Source organism: Callorhinus ursinus, unplaced genomic scaffold (assembly GCF_003265705.2).
Source record: "Callorhinus ursinus isolate GAN/ISIS: 27379988/994484 unplaced genomic scaffold, GSC_fseal_2.0 scaffold26, whole genome shotgun sequence".
Lineage (NCBI taxonomy): Eukaryota > Metazoa > Chordata > Mammalia > Carnivora > Otariidae > Callorhinus > Callorhinus ursinus.
In genome coordinates, this window is record NW_027397088.1 from 4,267,626 (window position 1) to 4,287,619 (window position 19,994).

General features: G+C 49.6%; 1 protein-coding gene across 8 annotated transcripts in view; it reads right to left on the reverse strand.

The window, feature by feature from the left end:
* SLC22A23 (solute carrier family 22 member 23) overlaps positions 1 to 16,510 on the reverse strand; it is a 172,795-nt gene extending 156,285 nt beyond the window's left edge. For all 8 annotated transcript variants that reach the window (XM_025891073.2, XM_073877515.1, XM_073877516.1 and 5 more), the window contains exon 1: positions 15,255 to 16,510. In XM_025891073.2, coding sequence (XP_025746858.1) covers positions 15,255 to 15,920 — 666 coding nt within the window. In that variant the 5' untranslated portion in view covers positions 15,921 to 16,510. The remainder of the gene's footprint in view (positions 1 to 15,254) is intronic.
* Positions 16,511 to 19,994: the final 3,484 nt, after the last annotated feature.

Sequence of the window (19,994 nt, forward strand, 5' to 3'; positions counted from 1 at the left end):
AGAAAGACTGCTGTGTGTCGCTGCCTCCCCAGATTAAAAGAGAAAATGCTTTCTGCGGACTTAAAAACCTATTTTCATATGATAAACTATGAGTCTTTAAATCCCCTGGTAACCTTCTGCCTGTCCAAGGTCATTTCAGTTTCCCCAAAAATTGCTTTTGGAGATGAGATTCATAATTGAGGTCACAGTTTTCCTTTTCACCATCCCTCCTGTTAGTCACTTATCTGAGACTCTGTCAAAAAAGAATTAGAATTATAAATGGGGAAGAATCCAATGGCAGATGAGAAATTAATTAAAGAGAGACACCACTGCTTATACTTAAACCACAATTCAATTCAATTCAATTCAAACCAGTATCAGGAGATACACAAAACCAAAAATAAAAGAAAAACAAAACCCGAAACACCCTCATAGCCTAGATGATACCCATATTTGAAAAGCTGTTTCTTAAGGGACTTCCCAGAAAAACTTCCCAATAAAACTTCTATTGAAATAATAAAAACCCTACCTTGGAACACAGAAGATTGGATGACTCACCAAGCAATATGGCTCTGGAAACAAGGAGGCCCCTATGAAGAAACATCACCTTCCTGCATTTCACTGCCTCTCACTGGATGACCTCTAGTTGAAACATCTTTATTTACTACTTGGAAGTTCCTTCTGAGAGCCAGATCAGACCCTCTGGCCAGCTCCAGGACACACAGCTCTCTGCCCATCTGTGGCCCTTGATAGTTCTTATTTTATTTTAAAGATTTTACTTATTTTTTGACAGAGACTGCGACAGCGAGAGAGGGAACACAAGCAGGGGCAGAGGGAGAGAGAGAAGCAGGCTTCCCGCGGAGCAGGGAGCCCGATGTGGGGCTCGATCCCAGGACCCCTGGGATCATGACCTGAGCCGAAGGCGGACGCTTAACGACTGAGCCACGCAGGCGCCCCTGAGAGTTCTTTATTAGGGATACTGAGAATATGAAGCACAAACTCCCAAAAAGTAATACTAATGAGTGGGACAGACAGATGATGCCATGAACATCTAAAGGAAGTAAAGATCTCTCTGGGGAGGGTGCTGATGCTGCCTGGGGCCTGGACCTCCCTGCCGCAGGGAGGCTGGCTTAGGTTAACTAAGGGGGCACGCCCTCAGCAGCCCCAGTTAACACCACACACGCTTACTTTCACAGGTGCTGGCCCTAAGCATGGGTAAATGTCATGCTAGGATCACTTTAGATTCACTGCCTGTGCCCAAGGGAGATGTCAACCCCGGTCTGTTACTCAGTGAATGTAAGTAGTGCTTATGTTTGATTCTGAACTCTTCTAGTGCTTGGTGTCTGTGTCCCCGGGGGGGGGGTTCTTGTTTCCTGCTGCTGAAAACATTATCAAACCACTTTAATGGGAATTAATTATGGAAAAGGCTAGTCTGAATTAGAGGCATTTTGAAAATAAATACCTTTACTTCCAAATAAATGTTTCCTTTTCAAGTAATTAACCATTATTCCAAGCAGAGGTTCAAAGGACTTACTTTAATGAGTGACTTGGTCATTAGCAACATTCATTTGTACATAAATATGCTAAGGCAGTGTTTCATAGTGTGCTTCCCTAGGTAAGCTAAACGTGCCCGCTGACACTCAGTTTACACCATTTATGCACTTAGCAAACCCTTTCTTCACAGAGGGCAAAGGGGCCCTGGCTGCACTGTGATAATTCTGGTGTGATGAATCGCCCTTCTATAGCTCCTGAGCCCGCATACCAATGCTTCCCTTGTGGGTTACAAAGGAGCCAAGGTCTCACCCCGGCTGACCCGGCCATCTGTCGGGTATGGTCAGAAAATACAATGAACTTTTGTATTAGCCTCCACCAGGATTTCTCAAACTTGGCATGCTCAACTGGATCATTCTTTGCTGCGGGGGCTGTCCCGTGCATTGTAGGATATTCAGCAGCATCCCTGGTCTCTACCCACCAGACGCCAGTAGCATCCCCTTTCTCGGCTATTTCCAGACATTGGCCAATGTCCCTCGGGGGGAAAATTATACCACCTGGAAATCATCCAGCGAACTTTTTTTTAAACAACTGATGCCTGGATCCCCAGTTCCAAAAGTTCCCAGGTGACCCTGAGAGCTCTAGCCACCAACACTGCCATCCTAGATTCAGACCCATTCAGTATGTCACTTTCATGAGAAGAAAAGGCCCTGGGACTTAAAGTTCTGAAAAACAGTGACTTAAAGTCAACATATAACCCATTCCAGAGCCGGTAGGAGTTCAAGTTTGATTAGCTGCTATTTCTTAGTTTATTGAAAGCTTAGCTTTCAATAAACTCCCTGGAATTTGACTTTAGGTCTGAGTTGACCTATGTACCACCTGCCCTCTTCTGCTTCTTGTCATCCTAGAATTAAATCACCTTACCTTGCCCAGATGAGAGTAACGACCCCTTTACTGTTTACCTTTGCCATTCGAGGAATGTTAATTGAGCACCTACCAGAGCCAGGTGCTGAGAATATAGATCTGGACCAGGAAAGCAGGGGTGGAGGATTGGTGGGGGGCGGATAGGGAGCCAGGAAAGGCTTTAAGAAGGTGATGGGATGATGGGGGAGGGCAGGTGGATTCTGCACTGAAGGAGCACCACTTGCAAAGGTCAAGTGTTGTTTGAGAAACTGGGGGCTGGAGCACAGGGTCCCTGCATGACCGCGATGGGGGCCTGTGCAAGAGAAGCATGCAGGGTGCAGACAGATCATCAGGGACCTTGAAAACCAGCCAACCAGGCCCAACTTCATCCTAAAGGTCAGGGATCTGAAGCAGGGAAGTAAAAAAAAAAAAAAAGCTTCTCATTGTCAATGTAGAATCAAAATCACTGGGATTTGAGGCAAGGGGGGTAGGTAAGATCAGGGGCCAGGGGCCAGATGAGAGGTCTGGTCTAGCAGATAACCAAACACACAGAGTGAGGGCTCTGAGGAGACATCCAGGTTACGGAGAAAGATCTGCCGCTGCCCTACTCAGAGTGTGTGCCGGAACTCGGATATTAGGGGCTGAACTATGTCCCCTTGCCCCAAACCCCAAAGCCTCAAATGTTGAGTCCTGACCCTTCATACCTCAGAACGTGACTGTATCTGGAGATAGGGCCTTTACAGAGGTAATTAACTTAAAATGAGGTCACTGGGATGGGCCTTAATCCAACAGGACTGATGTCCTTGTAAAAAGAGACTAGACCACAGATGCACACAGAGGGAAGCCCATGTGAGGACCCAGGGAGAAGACAGCATGCACAAGCCAGGGAGAGAGGCCTCAGAAGGTCCAGCCCTGCTGACACTTGATCTCAGACTTCCAGAGTTTAGACCCGAGAGGAGCTAAATGTCTGTTAGGCCCCCCACCCCCAGCCCATCTGTGGTACTTGTTATGCAGCCCGAGCTGACTGAGACTCTGGGGAACCATCTGAACGGAGCAGGTGGTGGAAAGGATTCTCGAAGGAGAAGAGCAACCAGCGGAGCACAAGAAAAATCTGGAAAAGCAGCCTCCCCCCCCGCCAATCCCAAGGAGACAGTGTCAAGGACTGAGCAGTCACCGGCAACACCCCACAGAGGCTGACCGATTTCGCCGAAGCAGTCCCAGGGATCTGGCATCAGGCAGGCTTGACACCATCTGGGACGCAGAGACCGTGAGGCCCGGCAGGCAAGGCAGGGACGCTGGGCGAAGCCGGCGCCTCCCAAGAGCACCGACACACAGACAGGGCGAGGGCCGTAGCCCCTGGGATGTGGCCAGGCTTATGACGGGGGCTTGGCGAGGGCTCTCACGGAGGCCCACACCAACATGCGTGCTCCAGGGGCAGCATGTGGCGGCTGGACAGAAGCCAAGAGGCCTGCCATAGGGGTCCTGAGGACACAGTGCCACACAGTGCCAGCCTGGGCCCCGGGGGTTCTTCTGCCCTGGGTCTCTACTCTCGTTTCTCCATTACAAACCTCAAATAACTCATTGTCTACTGGGGGAAAACCCAACCGATCCCCAAGGATGGACTGTGGGGGCCTGGGCAGTCGGGCCCCAAGTTCTGCTGCAGGTGTCCCCCTCCGCACCCTGCACTCGTCGCTTCCCAGGCTGTGTTAGCTCCTCTGCAGACGAGGCCCTCCTTCAGGGCCCAGCTCAAAGCCGCAGCACCTGGCTCTCCCGCTCATGGTGGGAACTCCCGGGGCCGAGCACATACCTCGCGGGCTTTCCTGGGCCTGTGCACTTCTGCACCCCTCACCCTCAGCTCCTGGCCCTCATGCGCTCCTCTCAGCTGGTCCCACGCTGGGCCTAGAATCCTCCATTTACCAACTCGTACCAGCTCGTGGCTACACCACGAGCTCCTTCTTCAGGGCAGAGACCCTCTTCTACCCATCTGTGTCACCCACCCAAGGTGGAGCAGAAGGCCTGCCTACAGAGCAGGTGTTCTGACAGAAGGACCAGAGCCAGGCACCACACAAGTGACTGCAGAAATCACCTCCAACAGGGGAGGGGAGGGATGAAGGGGTTGTACGAAGGGTCTTCAAAAAGTAGAACGACACCTATGTCCACAGCAGCATTATTTCCAACAGCCAAAAGGTGGAAGCAACCCACCGGTCCATCAGTGGATGAATGGTAAACAAAATGTGGTCTATACCTAGCACGGAATATGGTTCGGCCTTAAAAAAGGAAGGAAATTCTGACACATGCTACAACGTGGATGAACCCCGAGAACATTCCACTAAGTAAAATAAAGCCAGTCACAAAAGAACAAGGACTAGAATGGCTCCGCTGAGGTGAGGTCCCTGGAGTAGTCAGATTGAGAGAGAGAAAGTGCAGTGGTGGTTGCCAGGGGCAGGGGCAGGGGCAGGGGGAGGCGGAGGGGGCTGGGCACTTAGCCGTGAATGGGGACAGAGTTTCAGTTTGGAAAGATGACAAAGCCCTGGAGATGGATGGTGGTGATGGCTGCACAATACAACGTGACTGTGTTTCATCCCACTCGGTTGTGCACGTAAACATGGTTAAAATGGTACATTTTATGTTATGTGGATTTTACCACAATTAAAAAAAAAACTTTTAAAAAGTAGGACAAAAACTTTGTGTTCACTGCAAATGCTCATGTATATTCATTGGAGAACAGTGGAGTTCCTCAGTATGTAACAATCAAGGGTGCCCAATTTGTAAAGCATCTTTTAAACACAGAGAGAAAAAGCAGCTTTTAATCTAATCTGGGAGGAAACACTCTGTAGTGCAAATTACTATGCTGAGTGCATAACCCAGCCATAATTTAATATGACCACTGGGACGTCTGAGCTGCTTGATGCCGGCATCATCTCCTTTGCACTTTTTCTTTAAATGATACCAAGAAAAGTGTGACTGTTTGCTTTTGGCAGAATTAGAGAAAGGACTGACCATCCTCTCCATTAAAAAAAAAAAAAAAAAAAGGCGGACGAACACTTAAGTAGCATTCCTATGACTTAACATTCTTTACCACACATTCCTATGACTCAGCTGTTTGGTTCACTGCTCAGATAAGTAAACCAACTGTCTCACTTCTGGGGCAGTGTTTTCAAGTGTAAGAAGGCTCCCTCCATGGCTCCTTCTTGCTGCTGCATACCTTGAGCAAACTAAACATTCAACACAAAACTGGCTAGGGCTTTGTGAAGCCGTTCCCTGGGAAAAACAGACGCACAAAAAGTATGTTGCACTCTGACTACAAGACATCTAGAAAAAGATATAAAACACAACCAAGGCACAGAGAAGCAGAAAAGACACTGAAAAATCAGGAAGAAAGACTTGCAAGGGCTCGGGGATCCTTGCTTAGCTCTGCAGCCGTGAGAGCTGGCTTTGCGAGAGACAACGGACTGGAGCCCCCACCAGAAGCACCACCGCTCAGAAGGGCCCACATCCGGCTTAAAGCTAGGCTGTCACTGTCTTGATCTTAATAATTTTTTGGACAAGGGGTTCTGCATTTTCATTTTGCACTGGGCCCCACAAATGATGTAGCTGGTCCTGAGACCAGCAGAAAGGTTTGGAAAAACAGACACTCACCCTGTGTGGGGCCAGGGGTAGGGGGAACGATGTGTAAAACTGTTTCAGTGACTGCCAAGGGCTTGTTCCAAGCTCTCTCTGCGCCCTGGAGCTAAATAACTGAGACCATGTATCACTGTTTCCAGAAAAGAAGCCTCAGGAGGAGTATCCCTGCCAATTCCATACTAAGCTTAAGTGGCCAGGTAAGTTATATCCTGAGTCTTTGGGAAGAAAAAGAATACTTTTAAGTATGTAGTGGTTCAATCAACAATGTTCAATTATTCTCGATTAATTGCCAAAAAGATTCATCGCTAATCCCTCCCACCCCAGTGAAGAATAGCTACTACCACCCCCTGCCACATGGTCTGCAGGAGACCCCCAGTGCTGGGTAACCACATCCTCTACTCTGAAACCTGCCTGGACATCAGATTTGCACCCCGGAATCTGGAATGGACAGAGGAATGCAGCGCCTCCGTGATCGGTGCCTGACCAGGTAAGCATAAGCATGGGCAAAGTCAGTCTGTAGAGGGAACAAAGCTGACTTCTGGAGAAAGGGCTGAGAGCACACGTAACTCCTGACAGAAGGGCGGTGGCACCAGGGCTCCCGATTCAACCCCCCCCCCACAATTTTCTGGTTTCAGATCCCACCGTAGGTTCCCTGAGCCATTCCTGCATCTTTCCGATACATTTCTTTTCTATTTTGTTAATGTAATGTGAAATTTGTTTTCCTCACTTGCAACCAAGAGTCATACAAGAGGTTTTGTAGAATCTAATCCTGTGCAAATGGAGTGGCCTCGGGCAGTATTCTATTTCAGCAGTGATTTATTTTAGGGGAACCCAGCTCAATCAGTCAATAACCAATGCCCCTCTTTCCTAGAAATAGAGGCCTTGCCAATCTCTAGGTCACTTGTTTGGAGGAACATCTGCCTACACATAATGACCAGCACTGAGCAGCCTTGAGCAAATGAAAGGACAAGCCCCAAGTCACAGATGATCAAGGTCTGAAGGCTAGAGGCCGGTCACTGCCCTCCCATGACAAGTCAGCAAGGACAGTGTTCGGGGTGGGTGGGGCAGCCCTCGGGAGGGGCCTGGCCCTCTGTCCAGTTTCCACCTGCCCCTGAGGTAAGCTCTCTGACCCCGGCCGTTGAGGTCCAAAGCTACCACCAACCCCTCTAAAATTCCACGGTTTCCCTCATCCATTGTCACCAGCACAGCCAGCCCAGACTTTTTAACACGTGTAGATGGTTCTCCATCCAACGGCATGACCTCAAGTTCCTGAGCCAAGACCTCTGTGGGGGTGTGAAGCCCCTGGCAGAAACCTGCTCTCCGGTTCCTCGAGGTCGGCCAGAAAAGCCTTTTCCTTTTCAGATCCTTTGGAGCCCTGTGACCAGTGACCTGAAAACAAAGCCATTACATGGTCTTGTTCATCAGACTAGAGGTCTGTTGTGGTCAGACTCCTCAGGCCACCCTGGATTCCTGCGTCCTGGAGGAAGGCACACCTGGCCCCCCACGTGATGGGTTTCTGGGCGCAGGGGAGGGGACAGGCACCTCGGAGAGCCCAAGGAATAAATCACCCTCCCAGGTGTGGCCTATCGGCTCCTCCCCACCGAAGTATTTCTCAGATGACTCATTCGACTCATTCGGCTGGTCCTCAGCCCCACACACAGGAGGGAGAATGGGATCTGAGCTTCCCAGCTTCCTCGGGTTTGCAGGGAGCCTGGGGGGAGGGCGGTGGGCTCTCCCCGGCTGTTCTCATTCTAGCCTCCCGGGAAGGCGAGCAATGACCCGCTTTCCCAAAGATAAAGCTCATGGAGCTCTACCTGTGACCCTCACGGCTGTTGTTATTACCTGCTGGTCCTCAGCAGCCGTCAGGACCTGAACCCACTCCTGCCAGACGAAAAAGCCCTCCTTGCTCTTTCATGGTTGCAGATTCAGGTGAGCTCAGAGAGTCTCAGGGAAGACCTCGTGGGTAGACGACGCGTCAGACACAGCTCCGGGGGGAAGAGGGGCAGGGTGCACTCTGACCACCACACAGCTGGGGTTAGGACAGAGAGACCAGTCTGAGGGCTGGAGAGCAGAGTGAGGATGAGCAGGTACGGAGGAGGAACAGGGACGCACTGGCTGAAGGAAGGAGAAGAGGGCGTCCCTGCCAAGCGGGCCGGCCAGGCAGAAGGAGCAGAGCTCAGCGCAATCTGCCCAGAAAGGCGCCCTGCCCAAGCCCACCGACCCCACCCCAGCGCGCAGCTCCCAATGGCCGGGACCCTTCCTTCTCAGGCGGCCACAGGACGGCCATCCCTGACAGGCTGGACAAAAAGAACAAGCCCGCCAGTGCTTGCTGGTTCCTCTCCCCCAGCGGAGGCTGCCCCTGGGCAGAGGCAAGAACACCCTGCAGGGTGAGGGGAGCTAGATTCTAGCCCCTGCAGAGCTCGTGGCTCTGGATACGTCAGCGACACCCCCTACATTCACTCCAGCCTCAGTCTTCTCATCTGTAAACTGAGGACTTTGGACGAAGAGATCATATTATATGCTAGCAGAGCCCAGGACGATTTTTTTTTTTTTTAAACCTACATTAGGCATTTGGTAAAGGTAAAGCTGGTTGAATCGAAGTAAACTCTAGACTGATGGTTTCCTATGTCAGGGTCTTTCGGCTTTGTGCAAATTCAATTTGCACTCCCCCCTTTTGAGCAGGAGGGCAGAGAAAATGCTGGAACACTCCAAAGGGCCAGTGCTGCTTCCTAGCAATAGCCCTGGAAAGAGGCTTCAGGGCCCACTTGCCCCAAGTCTGGCCTGGACCTGCAGCTGCAATGCGATTTCCCACAGCTTCTCCTCAGAACCTCTTCTTGGGCTGGCCAGCCTCCTTCCCACAGCCCAAACCACCCAATTTCCCCAGAACCTTCAGTCAGGCGACCTCTCTCCATCAAACGCTCTGCACCCTCCCCTCTGCCTCTCCAAAGACTCCCCATCCTAGCTCCCCTTCTCCACAGGCTCTGCCTTGCTGCCCTCCATCCCAATTCATCCCCTCAGCTGACTCAGGTCATCTCACAGCCGATGTTCCATAGCCACCCCTCCCCACGTTCCCACCTTCACTGCCTCCTAGCAATTCTAAGCTCTCACATACCACAGGACCTTTGCAAATGCATTCTCTCTCCACCCTCTCCCACGCAAACCTAAGATCTCAACTCAGATGTCATTTGCACTCAGAGACCAGTCAGCGTAGGCCAGGCTTTTTGTTCTAGTCTTTCATTTCCCTTTCTTTCCACACACTTAATTCCATGTGTAATTAAAGGCATTATTATTAATTAGTTAAGGTGTGCCTCCCTCATTAGTATATAAGCTCTATGGGAGTGGAGCTGTCTACACCTGTCTTTCTATCCTGAATACATAGCACAAAGCTTGGCCCAAAAGAGGGACTCATCTATGAATGGAAGGAAGGAGAAAAGTTAAAAAAAAAAAAAAAAAAGGGAAAGGAGTGGCCTAGGGTCACACTTAGTGGCCTAAGGATCATTTAACAATTGGATCTCTGCAGAAAACATAAAACCCCGAGGTGTAGTGTTTGCCAATTCCATGGTGTAGACGCTCCCACCATGGCTGCCTCGAAGCCACCAACAGAGAAGTGCACACTGGCTCAGAGTCGGCAGAGGCCAAGCGGCTCAAGCTCACTGCTGGTTTGTGGCAACGCCAGGAATGACATTCAGAAAGCCCATTGCGGTTTCAAATGACATCAACTTTTGACTCAATCCTACTTTGGACTGAAGGCCAAAATGAATTGAGACTTGCAAAAAATGCTACAGACAAAAGAGGAAAAAGAGGGGGAAAAAAAAGGAGAAAAAAGAGGTTTTGCAGCCAGCTCAGAACAAGAAGATGGGGGAAAGGTGAGCCCCACGGCGTGGGGTAGAGTGTTGGCTCCCAAAAGATGACAAGGGTTGCTTAACAACCATTTAGCTTCTGGTCTTCCCACTGGCGTCGCTGCCAAATGCAGTGTTTAGGATGTCGTTAGGAGCAAGTCAAAGCCTGCATGAAATGCGGGTTATATCCAGGGGCCTAATATTTATTTCTCTTTCTAGCAATTTATCCTACTAGCTTAATCCAAGCAAAAAGGGTATCTGAGACACCAAATGACACAGAGGTACCAAGATCAAAAAAATATAAGAAGAAAGTATGGGTCTTTTTCTAATATTCCGGGATTATGGAAGCCCTAAATCTAATGCAAAACACAGAAACCCTAACAGAAAAGATTAATTTGACTCTATACAAGCCAAAAGTTTCTGCATAACAAACACACCATAAAAAAAAAAAAAGACAAACAAAGAGCCGGGGGAGAAACATTTACAAGACATCCAGAGAGTTAATTTACCTTCTGCTTGGAGCACTTCCATGGTAACTTTTGTATACTCCTCCCCCAAAACACACACATAGGCAAAGAACCTCAGGAGGGCAGTTGAAAGAAAAGGAAACAAGTGGCTCAAAAAATTTCGGAGACATGTTTAACCTCCGCCCTAACAAGAGGAATGCAAATTACAACAACCACCAAATACACCTCACAGATCCAATGAGGAGACCTTTCCAAGTGTGGTTAAGTCCTTGGTGAGGGAGAGTATAGGGAACAGGACCTCCAGCTTGACGGATGGAAGTGGAAATTGGTAAGATCTCTAGAGAGAGCACTTAACAACATCTATTAAAATAAAAATGTAGCCTACTTTGACCCTCCACTTTTAAGAATTTCATGCATGCCAGAATTTCATTACATATTATATAACAGCAAAGACTGGAAACAACCGCAGCACCCCCTTGGTAGGTGACTACTTAAATAAATTATGGCTTGCCCATACAATGGAATACTATGCAGACATAATATTACAGAAGCAAAATGAGGGGCTCTCTCACTGGTGATAGGCATCTATCCCTGACAGTGGTGGAAACAGGCATAGAACAATGTATGTATTATGTCATTGTTTGTGAGAGACAAATATATAAATGAAAATATACTTAGACTATTTCTAGAAGGATACATAAGAAACTGGTAACCATGGTTGCTTCTGAAGAGGGAAACTGGAGGCAGAGATGGAAGTCAATGTTACTATTACTGTCTGCTTTCTGTACGTGTGCATACATTATCTACTGGCCAATCTCTAAAAAGACAGCTGCATAAAGATGTTCACTGCTGTGTTGCATACACTAGACAAAATAAATCAACCACCACTGGGATGACCTGACACTGGGTTATTTTTAAAATATTACTATTGCAATGAAATTGTAATTATTTTTAATCCTAATTAAATTGTACTGAATCACTTTAAATACTTCTAGACTTGAGCCCCAGAAAAAGAATACAAATTACTTCCCAGGATATTTAAACAACTCTCAGATGTACTTACAGGACGAAAGCCAGAAATCTTTGAGAATTCATGGAGAACAGAAGAAGTATAAGACGACTGGGGACAAACATCCCAAACTTTATATAAAGAAAAAGAATGGAGCTTAGAAAGTTTAGCAGCTGACATTGATTTTTGGCAACATTGCAAGGGCTATTCAAGGAAGTGGTGAGCACTGGAAACCAAGGAGGATTCACTCAGAACAACGCAGGATAATGATGCAAATTATTAAGAGAAATATTTTAAAGTCAGCCGTACTGTGTTTTTTTAACCTTGTATAAATCTTTGACAATTTGAGTTGCCTGGGGATGCTGGTGTGGGACAGGGAGCCATGTCCGGCCTCAGTTCCCCCAGAGCTGACCTCTAAGTGACTCAGAACTTTGTTAGATTTGTTTCGGAAAGGCATGGCTGGGAGATAAAATGCAGAGCTATGAATGTCCCTGGGAAGTTGAACACAGGGTTCAAGGTACACAGCTCCTGGCCCACTCTCGGTATGTGTTAACTGAATATCCAAGAGAATGCTCAGTGTTAAGACTGGCCTTGGATTATTCAACATTCACAAAAGGAAGTAACATAATAAAAGGAAACGTTTGGAAAACTTTATAGGGTTGCACAAAAGAAAGGTGCATTATTATTAATTTGAAGGCATTGAAAATTTTGGAACAAATAACAAAGACCAAGGCACAAAACAGAAATAAGCAGATACTAACAGGAGGCATCTAATGTCTAATGACCCAAAACTATTACAAAAAAACCTAAATTGTGTGCCATGTCACAGAAGCGTAGCCTGAGAAATCCTTGACAATGCAATCCCACAAAGATTTGGTGACCGTGGTCTCGAGATAGAAGCTTGTCGTGTTTACTGAAAGCCTTCATGCATCAACTGCAGGCTTTGTTAGTGAAAGCACAGTGTCCATCCATGCTCCCTTTTAGTTAGGGAACACAGGGCCTGCCAGGCTGTGTTCTGAGTGTTTAAGAGACACTCATGCCAAGGGGAGCAATCAGCATGGCAAATTCTGTCATGTGTGGAACGGCGGAAGTAGCCGGAGATTTTTTAGCCAGGAAAGAAACTTGGGTATTCTCCAATATCTGAACACCTATTATATAAAGGAAAAAGAATCCTTCAGAGGAGCAAGCCATGCAAATAGGCATGAGATGGCCTGAGATATAGTCACCCCAAAACATGCTTGTCTGCATGGAGTGAGCTGCCTAGTCAATGGGGCCCTCCCTTCCCATCCTGGAAGGGGTACGCATGTCAGGGATGTTGATCAGGAGAGGAGAGAGGCTTGTCAGCCTGAAGATCCCTTTTAACTACAATAACCTGGGATTCTAACTGGCTTGGCAGCTGATGCTATTACAGCCTATATGTGATAGGCTGTGCACTGCATATGACATACATTAATGACATATATTTATATTTGTAATACAATATATATCCGTAATAAAATGCATATGTATAATATAACACAATAAAACATAATATATGCCTGGCAGTTTTTCTGTATCCCCTCCCCCCCCAACATTTAGGGATAGAATAGGACACTTATTGGATGGGCACATACAGGCTGAGGGAAATTGAATGACAGAGACATTGTGGGAGATTATTTTCAAGTGGCTAATGGTACGGAGTGGGGAAAGAGGGTACAAAAGGCAACTTCTCAGACCCTGAACTTTCATCCACTGACGGAAGGTGACACTTTGCACTTCTGCTCTTACAAACCAAGCTGACAGGCACCTGACCTCTAGAATTGCGCACCCATCACAGTATACGGTCCATATTTGTGCATCTGTGGGCACATCCAGCTGAAGCTGAAAGGCGGCCTTAGTATATGCCAAATGTGCTTAAAGAGCTCTTTAAGGCTTTTGTTATGGAATCGAACACTGTGGAAGGACAGTCCTTTATTTAGATCTTACTTGTGCGAGAAAATCAGTACGTCCTTTCTAGTCTTTATCTCACAAGGAAACACATCTCTAACTATTGTCCTGAGGTCTTCAGCTCCCAGTCTTGCCCTGTCAGCTACAGGTAAGCATGACAGAGCTCTGAAACAGCCCCAAACCATAGGGCACACATTACTGCCATCTTTGACCCTCCTTAGTGCGAATTTAGAAAAATTGGCCAGCTCTCCACTGTGCCTTTAAAGCCTGTTTTCAAGGACTATTTTAGTCCTCCCAGCCCCACCATCCGGCAGTCCCTGGGCCCCCACCACCAGGATAATGATGCTCTGTCCCACCTCCTAACTTTCAAGTTCCCCTCGCCTCTGACCCCAGGACAGAGCACCCTCTAAACACGTTTGCTTTGATCTCTACTATTCCTCCTCTACTTTAAAAAGGGGTTTAAAGTATTTGAAAATGTCGCCAAATCCTTACTTGCACAGACATACAAAGGGTGTTAAAAGAGTCACTGTAGTCATTGTTCTGATTTTTTTCCATGCCGGTAACAAAACAAAAACAAAAACAAATGTTGCCCAGCATGGATGGGAAACAGAGTCACAGGAACACATGTGGAAAGGAGGGGCGCTGGGGCTGGGGCTGCCGGGTGTCAAGGTGAACCAAGCCTGAAGGATCTTTCCCATTAACATCTAATCCTGTCAGTTCCCACAGGACAGATCATTTCTTGCCAGGTTGGTACAAGATTAAAACAATGATTATGATGATGTAAGAGTTTCATCTTACACATCCATGAGCTACAACTGTTTACTAACACTCATTTGGGGGGAAAAAGCACATGCACACTGTCACACTTCAGTCTCACGTTTAAACAAAGCATTTAAAACTCAGAACGGCCCAGAAGGGGAGGGGAGGTCTACACCTACTTTGAAATGCAAATTAGTTATTTAAAACGCAGAAGGGACAAAAAACCCAAACTGCTTAATAAGTGTCTCTTGTATGTTAAGAAAAATCAGAAAATACAGAGGTCTTCAGGATTGATTTTTCTGCCCGCCCCACAGCTCCTCTCAAAAACCACTGCTGCTCATTTCACACAATGCAGTACCTCTGCCAGAGGGGCTCCTTCTGGACTCTGAGCAAGGCGGTTGCTCAGCTAAAGCCTCCCAGGGTCTCGATGCTTCAGACAAAAGCAGCTGCTATGTGGGAGCGGCGGTGGTCCCCGGGATACAAAACAAATTCTTAGTTTCCTTCCTATACTCTAGAGATATTCCTGAAGTCCCCTGAGGGAACACTGGAGTGGCAAAATCTAAAGTCAAAAATAGCAAATCTTTGGAGAGGAATGAGCATGATGAGAAGGAAAAGGGAATTTGCAAAAGCTCTTTGCTTCTGTGGCTCTTAACTTGGGTTCTTTAGCTGGCTTTAGCCTGTTTGCAAAACCCAGCACGGGATGACTGTGGTCTGCCAGAAAGAAGAACATCTGGGAATATGACATTAATCCCATGGGTAGATATTTCTTTGTGGGAGACCACTAGTCTGGCAGAAGACTAGAACCGACGTCCTGGCTCCGGGCATCAGACCTTGAATGAGGCGAGTCTTCCAGAGCTGGCTGGCTGACAGGTCAGCGGCCTCACCTTTCTCCAGGGCCACCCCTGCCTGAATGAGTATAACAGCTGGAAGGGTAGGGGAAGGGAGCTCAAGTCATTTTCGGGGGAGGGGCTCTCTTTCCAAATGTGCACTCGGGCAGGAGTTTGGGTGCAAACTAGGAAAGGCCATGGAGCCCCCTTAGGGTTGGGAGGCAGCTGCCCCGAGAAAGGCAGGGAAAAGCCCCCGCCTCACACCCAGGCAAATGCATCTCGTTTGGGGGACGGAGGATTAAGCCAATGCCAGATGCATGTACACACAGGCTAGCATCGCTTTAAGGGACCTCCGAGGGAAGGGTGGAGGAGATTCAGGAGTGAAAGGCTTAGGAGAAGGACGCGGGGCCAGGGCGGGCGCAGCCCTTACCTTGCTGACCACGTTTTGGACGAGGCCTGTGCGGATGCCGTAGTCCCACGCGTGGCAGTCGCAGTTGGAGGCGTTGTCCCCCTTGTCCGGAGGGGACGGCAGGGGTGGCGTGTCACCCCCGTCCGCGCCGCTGCCGTTGCTAAGGTTGCCCGCGGCCCCCCAGGAGGCAGTGGAGAAGGGGGTGGTCGGGGGGCTGGTCCAGTTGGCCACGTCGCCGGCGTCCCACCGGCCGGTGGCGGTGACCCCCGCCAGCTCCGCGCCTTTGCCCGCCCCGCGGCACCAGAAGTTCGGCTGGTCCAAGAGGAAAGAGTCCGAGAACTGGCTAAAGCCGATGAACAGCGCCGGGATCCAGGTGAGCAGCACGAGGGTCTTCTGGTAGCCCCCGCCCAGGCCCCCGAGGAAGGGGAGCACCGACCCATCGTAGTCCAGCAACAGGAGGCTCGGGGCCGCCGCCGCCGAGCTGCAGCCCGGGTGCGGGCCGGCGGCGGCGGGATGCGGGGCGGGCAGCGGCTGGATCTCCCCGCCACCGCCGCCGGGGCCCGCGCGTCCCCCGAGGGGCGCCGAGGCCGCCGCGTCCCCGGGCGGTAGGGAGCCGTTCTCCTCGGCCGGGGACGGCTGCCGCCCGGGCCCGCCGCCCGCCGCCTCGCGCCGCCGGTCTATCGCCATGGCCGGGGCCCACGGCGCCCGCAGAGGCGCATAGAAGCGCGGCGGAGGCTCCCGCGGGCGCCCCGGGCAGAGCGCGCCGGGCCGGGCGCCCGCAGCCGCCGCCGCCGCCGCGGAGGAGGGCCCGCGGCTCGAGAGAGAGCGCTCGGCCGCCCCGGCTGCTTCAGTCCGCCCCCATGTCCCCGGCCCCGACCCTGCGCCCCGGGCGCTGCGGCCCCGCTCGGGCGCCGGGCAGAGAGCGGGCAGAGGCCGGCCCGGGCCCTCAGCCGCCGCCGCTCATCGGCTCCGCGGCCCGGGCGCCAGCGGCCGAGGCCGCCGCTCTCCGCTGCTCCGCGCCGGCCGCAGGAGGAGGAGCGGGCGCCGCGCCTAAGTCGGGCGGCTCGGTGCCCTGCGGACAGCTGTGCGGGCTGTGCGGGCGGCGCGGGCGGCGCGGGCGGCGGTGCGGGCAGCGTCCGCTTCTACCCCGGAGCCCGGGATGTATTTATCCGGCCTCGGGCGCCTCCCGGAAGCCGCGAGCTCGGGTTCCAGGCTGCCGAGCCGGCCGCGCTCTCCAGCCCCGCGAGCCGGCCTCCCTCCTCCTCCTCCTCCTCCTCCTCCCCTGCCCCCCGGCCCGCCCCCTCTCCCCCCTCCGAGGTGGAGGTAACCGCGGCACCTGCTGCGCCCTGCTCCTGAGCGCGAGCGCCCCCTCCAGCCGGGACGCGCCGCCGCCGCCGCCGCGGGATCCACGGGAGGGGGCGGGGAAACGGGACACCCCGCGCCTGCCTGGCTGGAGGATCCCCTGTTGTTCCCCTTCCGCGCCGGGCAAGGCGGGGGAGGAGCAGGCGCGTGGAGCGGCGGACGCGGGTGGGTTGGGGGTCCCGGAGGAGTCGGCTTGAGCGCTGAGCGTGTGAGGGGGTTTGTCTTCGAGGCTCGGCTCCCGAAGCCGCGAGGGGTTTCCACCCACCCCCGTGTGCCGGGTCTCGGTGACCTCTGCTCGCTTCAGAGGCGCCCACTACCCGCTGTCCACACCCCACTCCCGGTCCTGAGCCCAAAGTCGCTAGCATTCGGGAGCAAACCCCTCGCACTTTTTTAGGGGTTCAGATAATGGTTGATTTTTGTGTCCGCGGAGCAGTGTCAAGAATGCGCATTGGCCAATTGCAGGTCGCTGGTCACCCGCAGTGTCGGGTCACCGGCAACCGATCGCGGCACCTAACTCCCAAATCGCCATGTCTTCCCCACTCCAAAATGCATATGCTGTGTAAGTACAATGCTGGAAGGATACATCGCCCGCACGAGTTACACTGTATACACATAAACGTGAATGGTGATGGTATTCCCCACCCCCTCCCCAAGATCTTGAATTCACGTTTCGAACGCCAAGTGCACAGGCGCACCCATCTATATCCACACACATGAAGACAAACCTCTCCCACCTCTCCCGTGCTCCAGCTCGAACCTTGCCCAGCCAGCACTATATAAATAACACCAGCCCTGCGGCAAAAGGCTGCATTAGCATATTTCCTCCTGCACCCGGGCCTGGCAGAAATGAGAATAGCGTGGCACCTTTCACCCCGGCGTCTCCACGTGTTGGAGACATTTCACATTCTGAGAAGTTTATTAATGGAAGTCTTAGAGCGATCCATTTCCAATATGATTTGGGGGGGGAAATGTGAAAGACATGCTTTTGCTTTACAAAGGAATACACTCTCAGCTACGCATACCGAATGTATTCGTTTGCATTTCAATTATTCGCTTACATTTTTAACCTGCAGTTCTTTTTTGTTGTGGGCATCAAGTGCTTACTACTAAAATACTGGCACATCCGCGAAAATTATTTCTGAAGTCTGTTAGTGAGCTGGGCCTTGGGGATGGGAGGAGGTCATGAACTTTTCTGAGTAGCTGAGAAGGGGAGATTAGATAATTGTGGGCCAAAGGGGCCCATGGAGCTGCAGAAGATACCAAACCTCTGAGAAATGGGTCTCCAAACCCGCACATATTTAAAGAGCTTTTGGGGGGGTGATAGGACACATTGTATAGTAATGATTTATTTTCCAAGTTCATATTATTTATTACCTTGATTTTTTTTTCTTTTTTCCCCTCTCTCCCTTAGAAGAGATAATAAATACAAAGTGTTTACCATGCCCAGAACAGAGAAAGTACTTAATAAATGTTAGCTGCATCTTATTACCACCACAATTACTATTCTATAAAATTTCCATTTTATTTCTGAATTTAACTTTACAGTTATTTATTTCCTCTTTAGCGGCGGATGTTTCCAGTAGAGTTCTATTTTGTGTTGGGCCCTACCTCTGTACCCCAAAGGCGCAAGGACCCATTTCTTTTCTTAGAAATCATCACAAAATAAGCATTGCCAGTGACCTTGATGGTTATTCCAGTCATAATAATAAATAATGTTGAACTCTGCAGGGTTAGTTTTCAAATACACACTGTCATTCAGTCCTCATGAAACCCCCAAGAGGTGGGTCTCCCAGACAAAGCTCTAAAGGTGAAATGTCTACCAGATCAAAGAGTTGGCCCACAGCAGAGCCAGAAAATGGGCTTTGAACCCAGACCTTCTGACTGGACATTCCAGGGTGTCTATTTTAACATGCAGGGACAGATTATAATACCATAGGAAGAGTTTGGGTTTTTTTTTTTTAATTTTTTTTGAAAAATTTTATTTTTAAGTAATCTCTACACCCGATGTGGGGCTCAAACTCACAACCCCGAGATCAATAGTCGCACACTCCACCAACTGAGCCAGCCAAGCACCCCAGGAAGGGTTTTAAGAGGTATTTGTTAATATGCATTTTTAGGTTGGGAGAAACCCTAACCCTGGGGTCAAATTTCATTGCCAAGCTGCTATTAGTCCTTGTCCCAAAAAGGTGATAAAAATCCTCAAATGGGGGGCAGTTAAGTTCAGTCGGTTAAGCATCTGCCTTCTGCTTGGTTCAGGTCATGATCTCGGGGTCCTGGAATGGAGCCCTACATGGTATCCCTGCTCAATGGGGAGTCTGCTTCTCCCTCTCCCTCTGCCCCTCCCCCAGGCTTGTGCGTGCCCTCTCTCTCAAATACATAAATAAATAAAATCTTTTTAAAAAATCCTCAAATGGTACAGTCCCAGAATTAAGAGGCACACTAGAAAATGGTACCCTCTAAGATGCAAGCTAAAAGGAACCAACATAAAATGTTTGCAATTAGCCATCTGCAGTGCTGACCCAGCCCTGACTTACCTTGTAATTACGTTCCTGATTAGATTAGAGGTTTGACTAAATCCCTCTCAGATCAACATGTTCCCTGCCCCAAATGTAGTCAAGATCAAAAAGTAACTAATTTAAATTAAACTGCCCTTCAATTCATTAAGACATATCACAAATGACTTCTTAGAGGAACCTAGAATGCAAAGAGCGAAGAAGAGGAATTTGACACTCTGATAACCTCCAGGGTAAGTATTTAGGTTCACCAGCTAGTATGGGGCAGCCTATCAGGCACCCACTATCATATTACCCTCTTTTACTTTTCTGGGTGGTAGCTATCGAGTGCTAGTTTTCTCATTTACTTCTTTATTTACTACCTCCTACATCTAGACAGGTCCTTCGTATTTGTACTCAGCTGTATTTCTGGTGCCTAAAACAGTGCTTGGCACATGCAAGGCGCTCAATACACTCAAGACACTCAATTTGCTAAATATCAGGTTATTATCACTTGATATTATCATCAAGTTTCCTACAACTCTGTTTACTTTGATTCTTAAGTCGCCAAGCAACCTTTTCCTATTTGCTTAGTCTCTCAGATAGAGTGCTCAGATCAGCCAGCATGAGAATCCATTTGAACAATTATATTTCTTATTATAAGTTATTGTGGTCAATGGGTTCGCTCCCTGTATGAAGTTCTTGTGTGTGGTTATCAGCTTGCAGACGATTGGACTGGAAGCCAAATGCAGCTCACAGACCACACACAATGTTCCCAGAAAAATAATTGTCAACGTTTGAAAATTGACTTCATTGTCCTATCTTTAAAAACCTTTTCCTTTCTGGGCACCTGGGTGGCTCAGTTGGTTAAGCGACTGCCTTTGGCTCAGGTCATGATCCCGGAGTC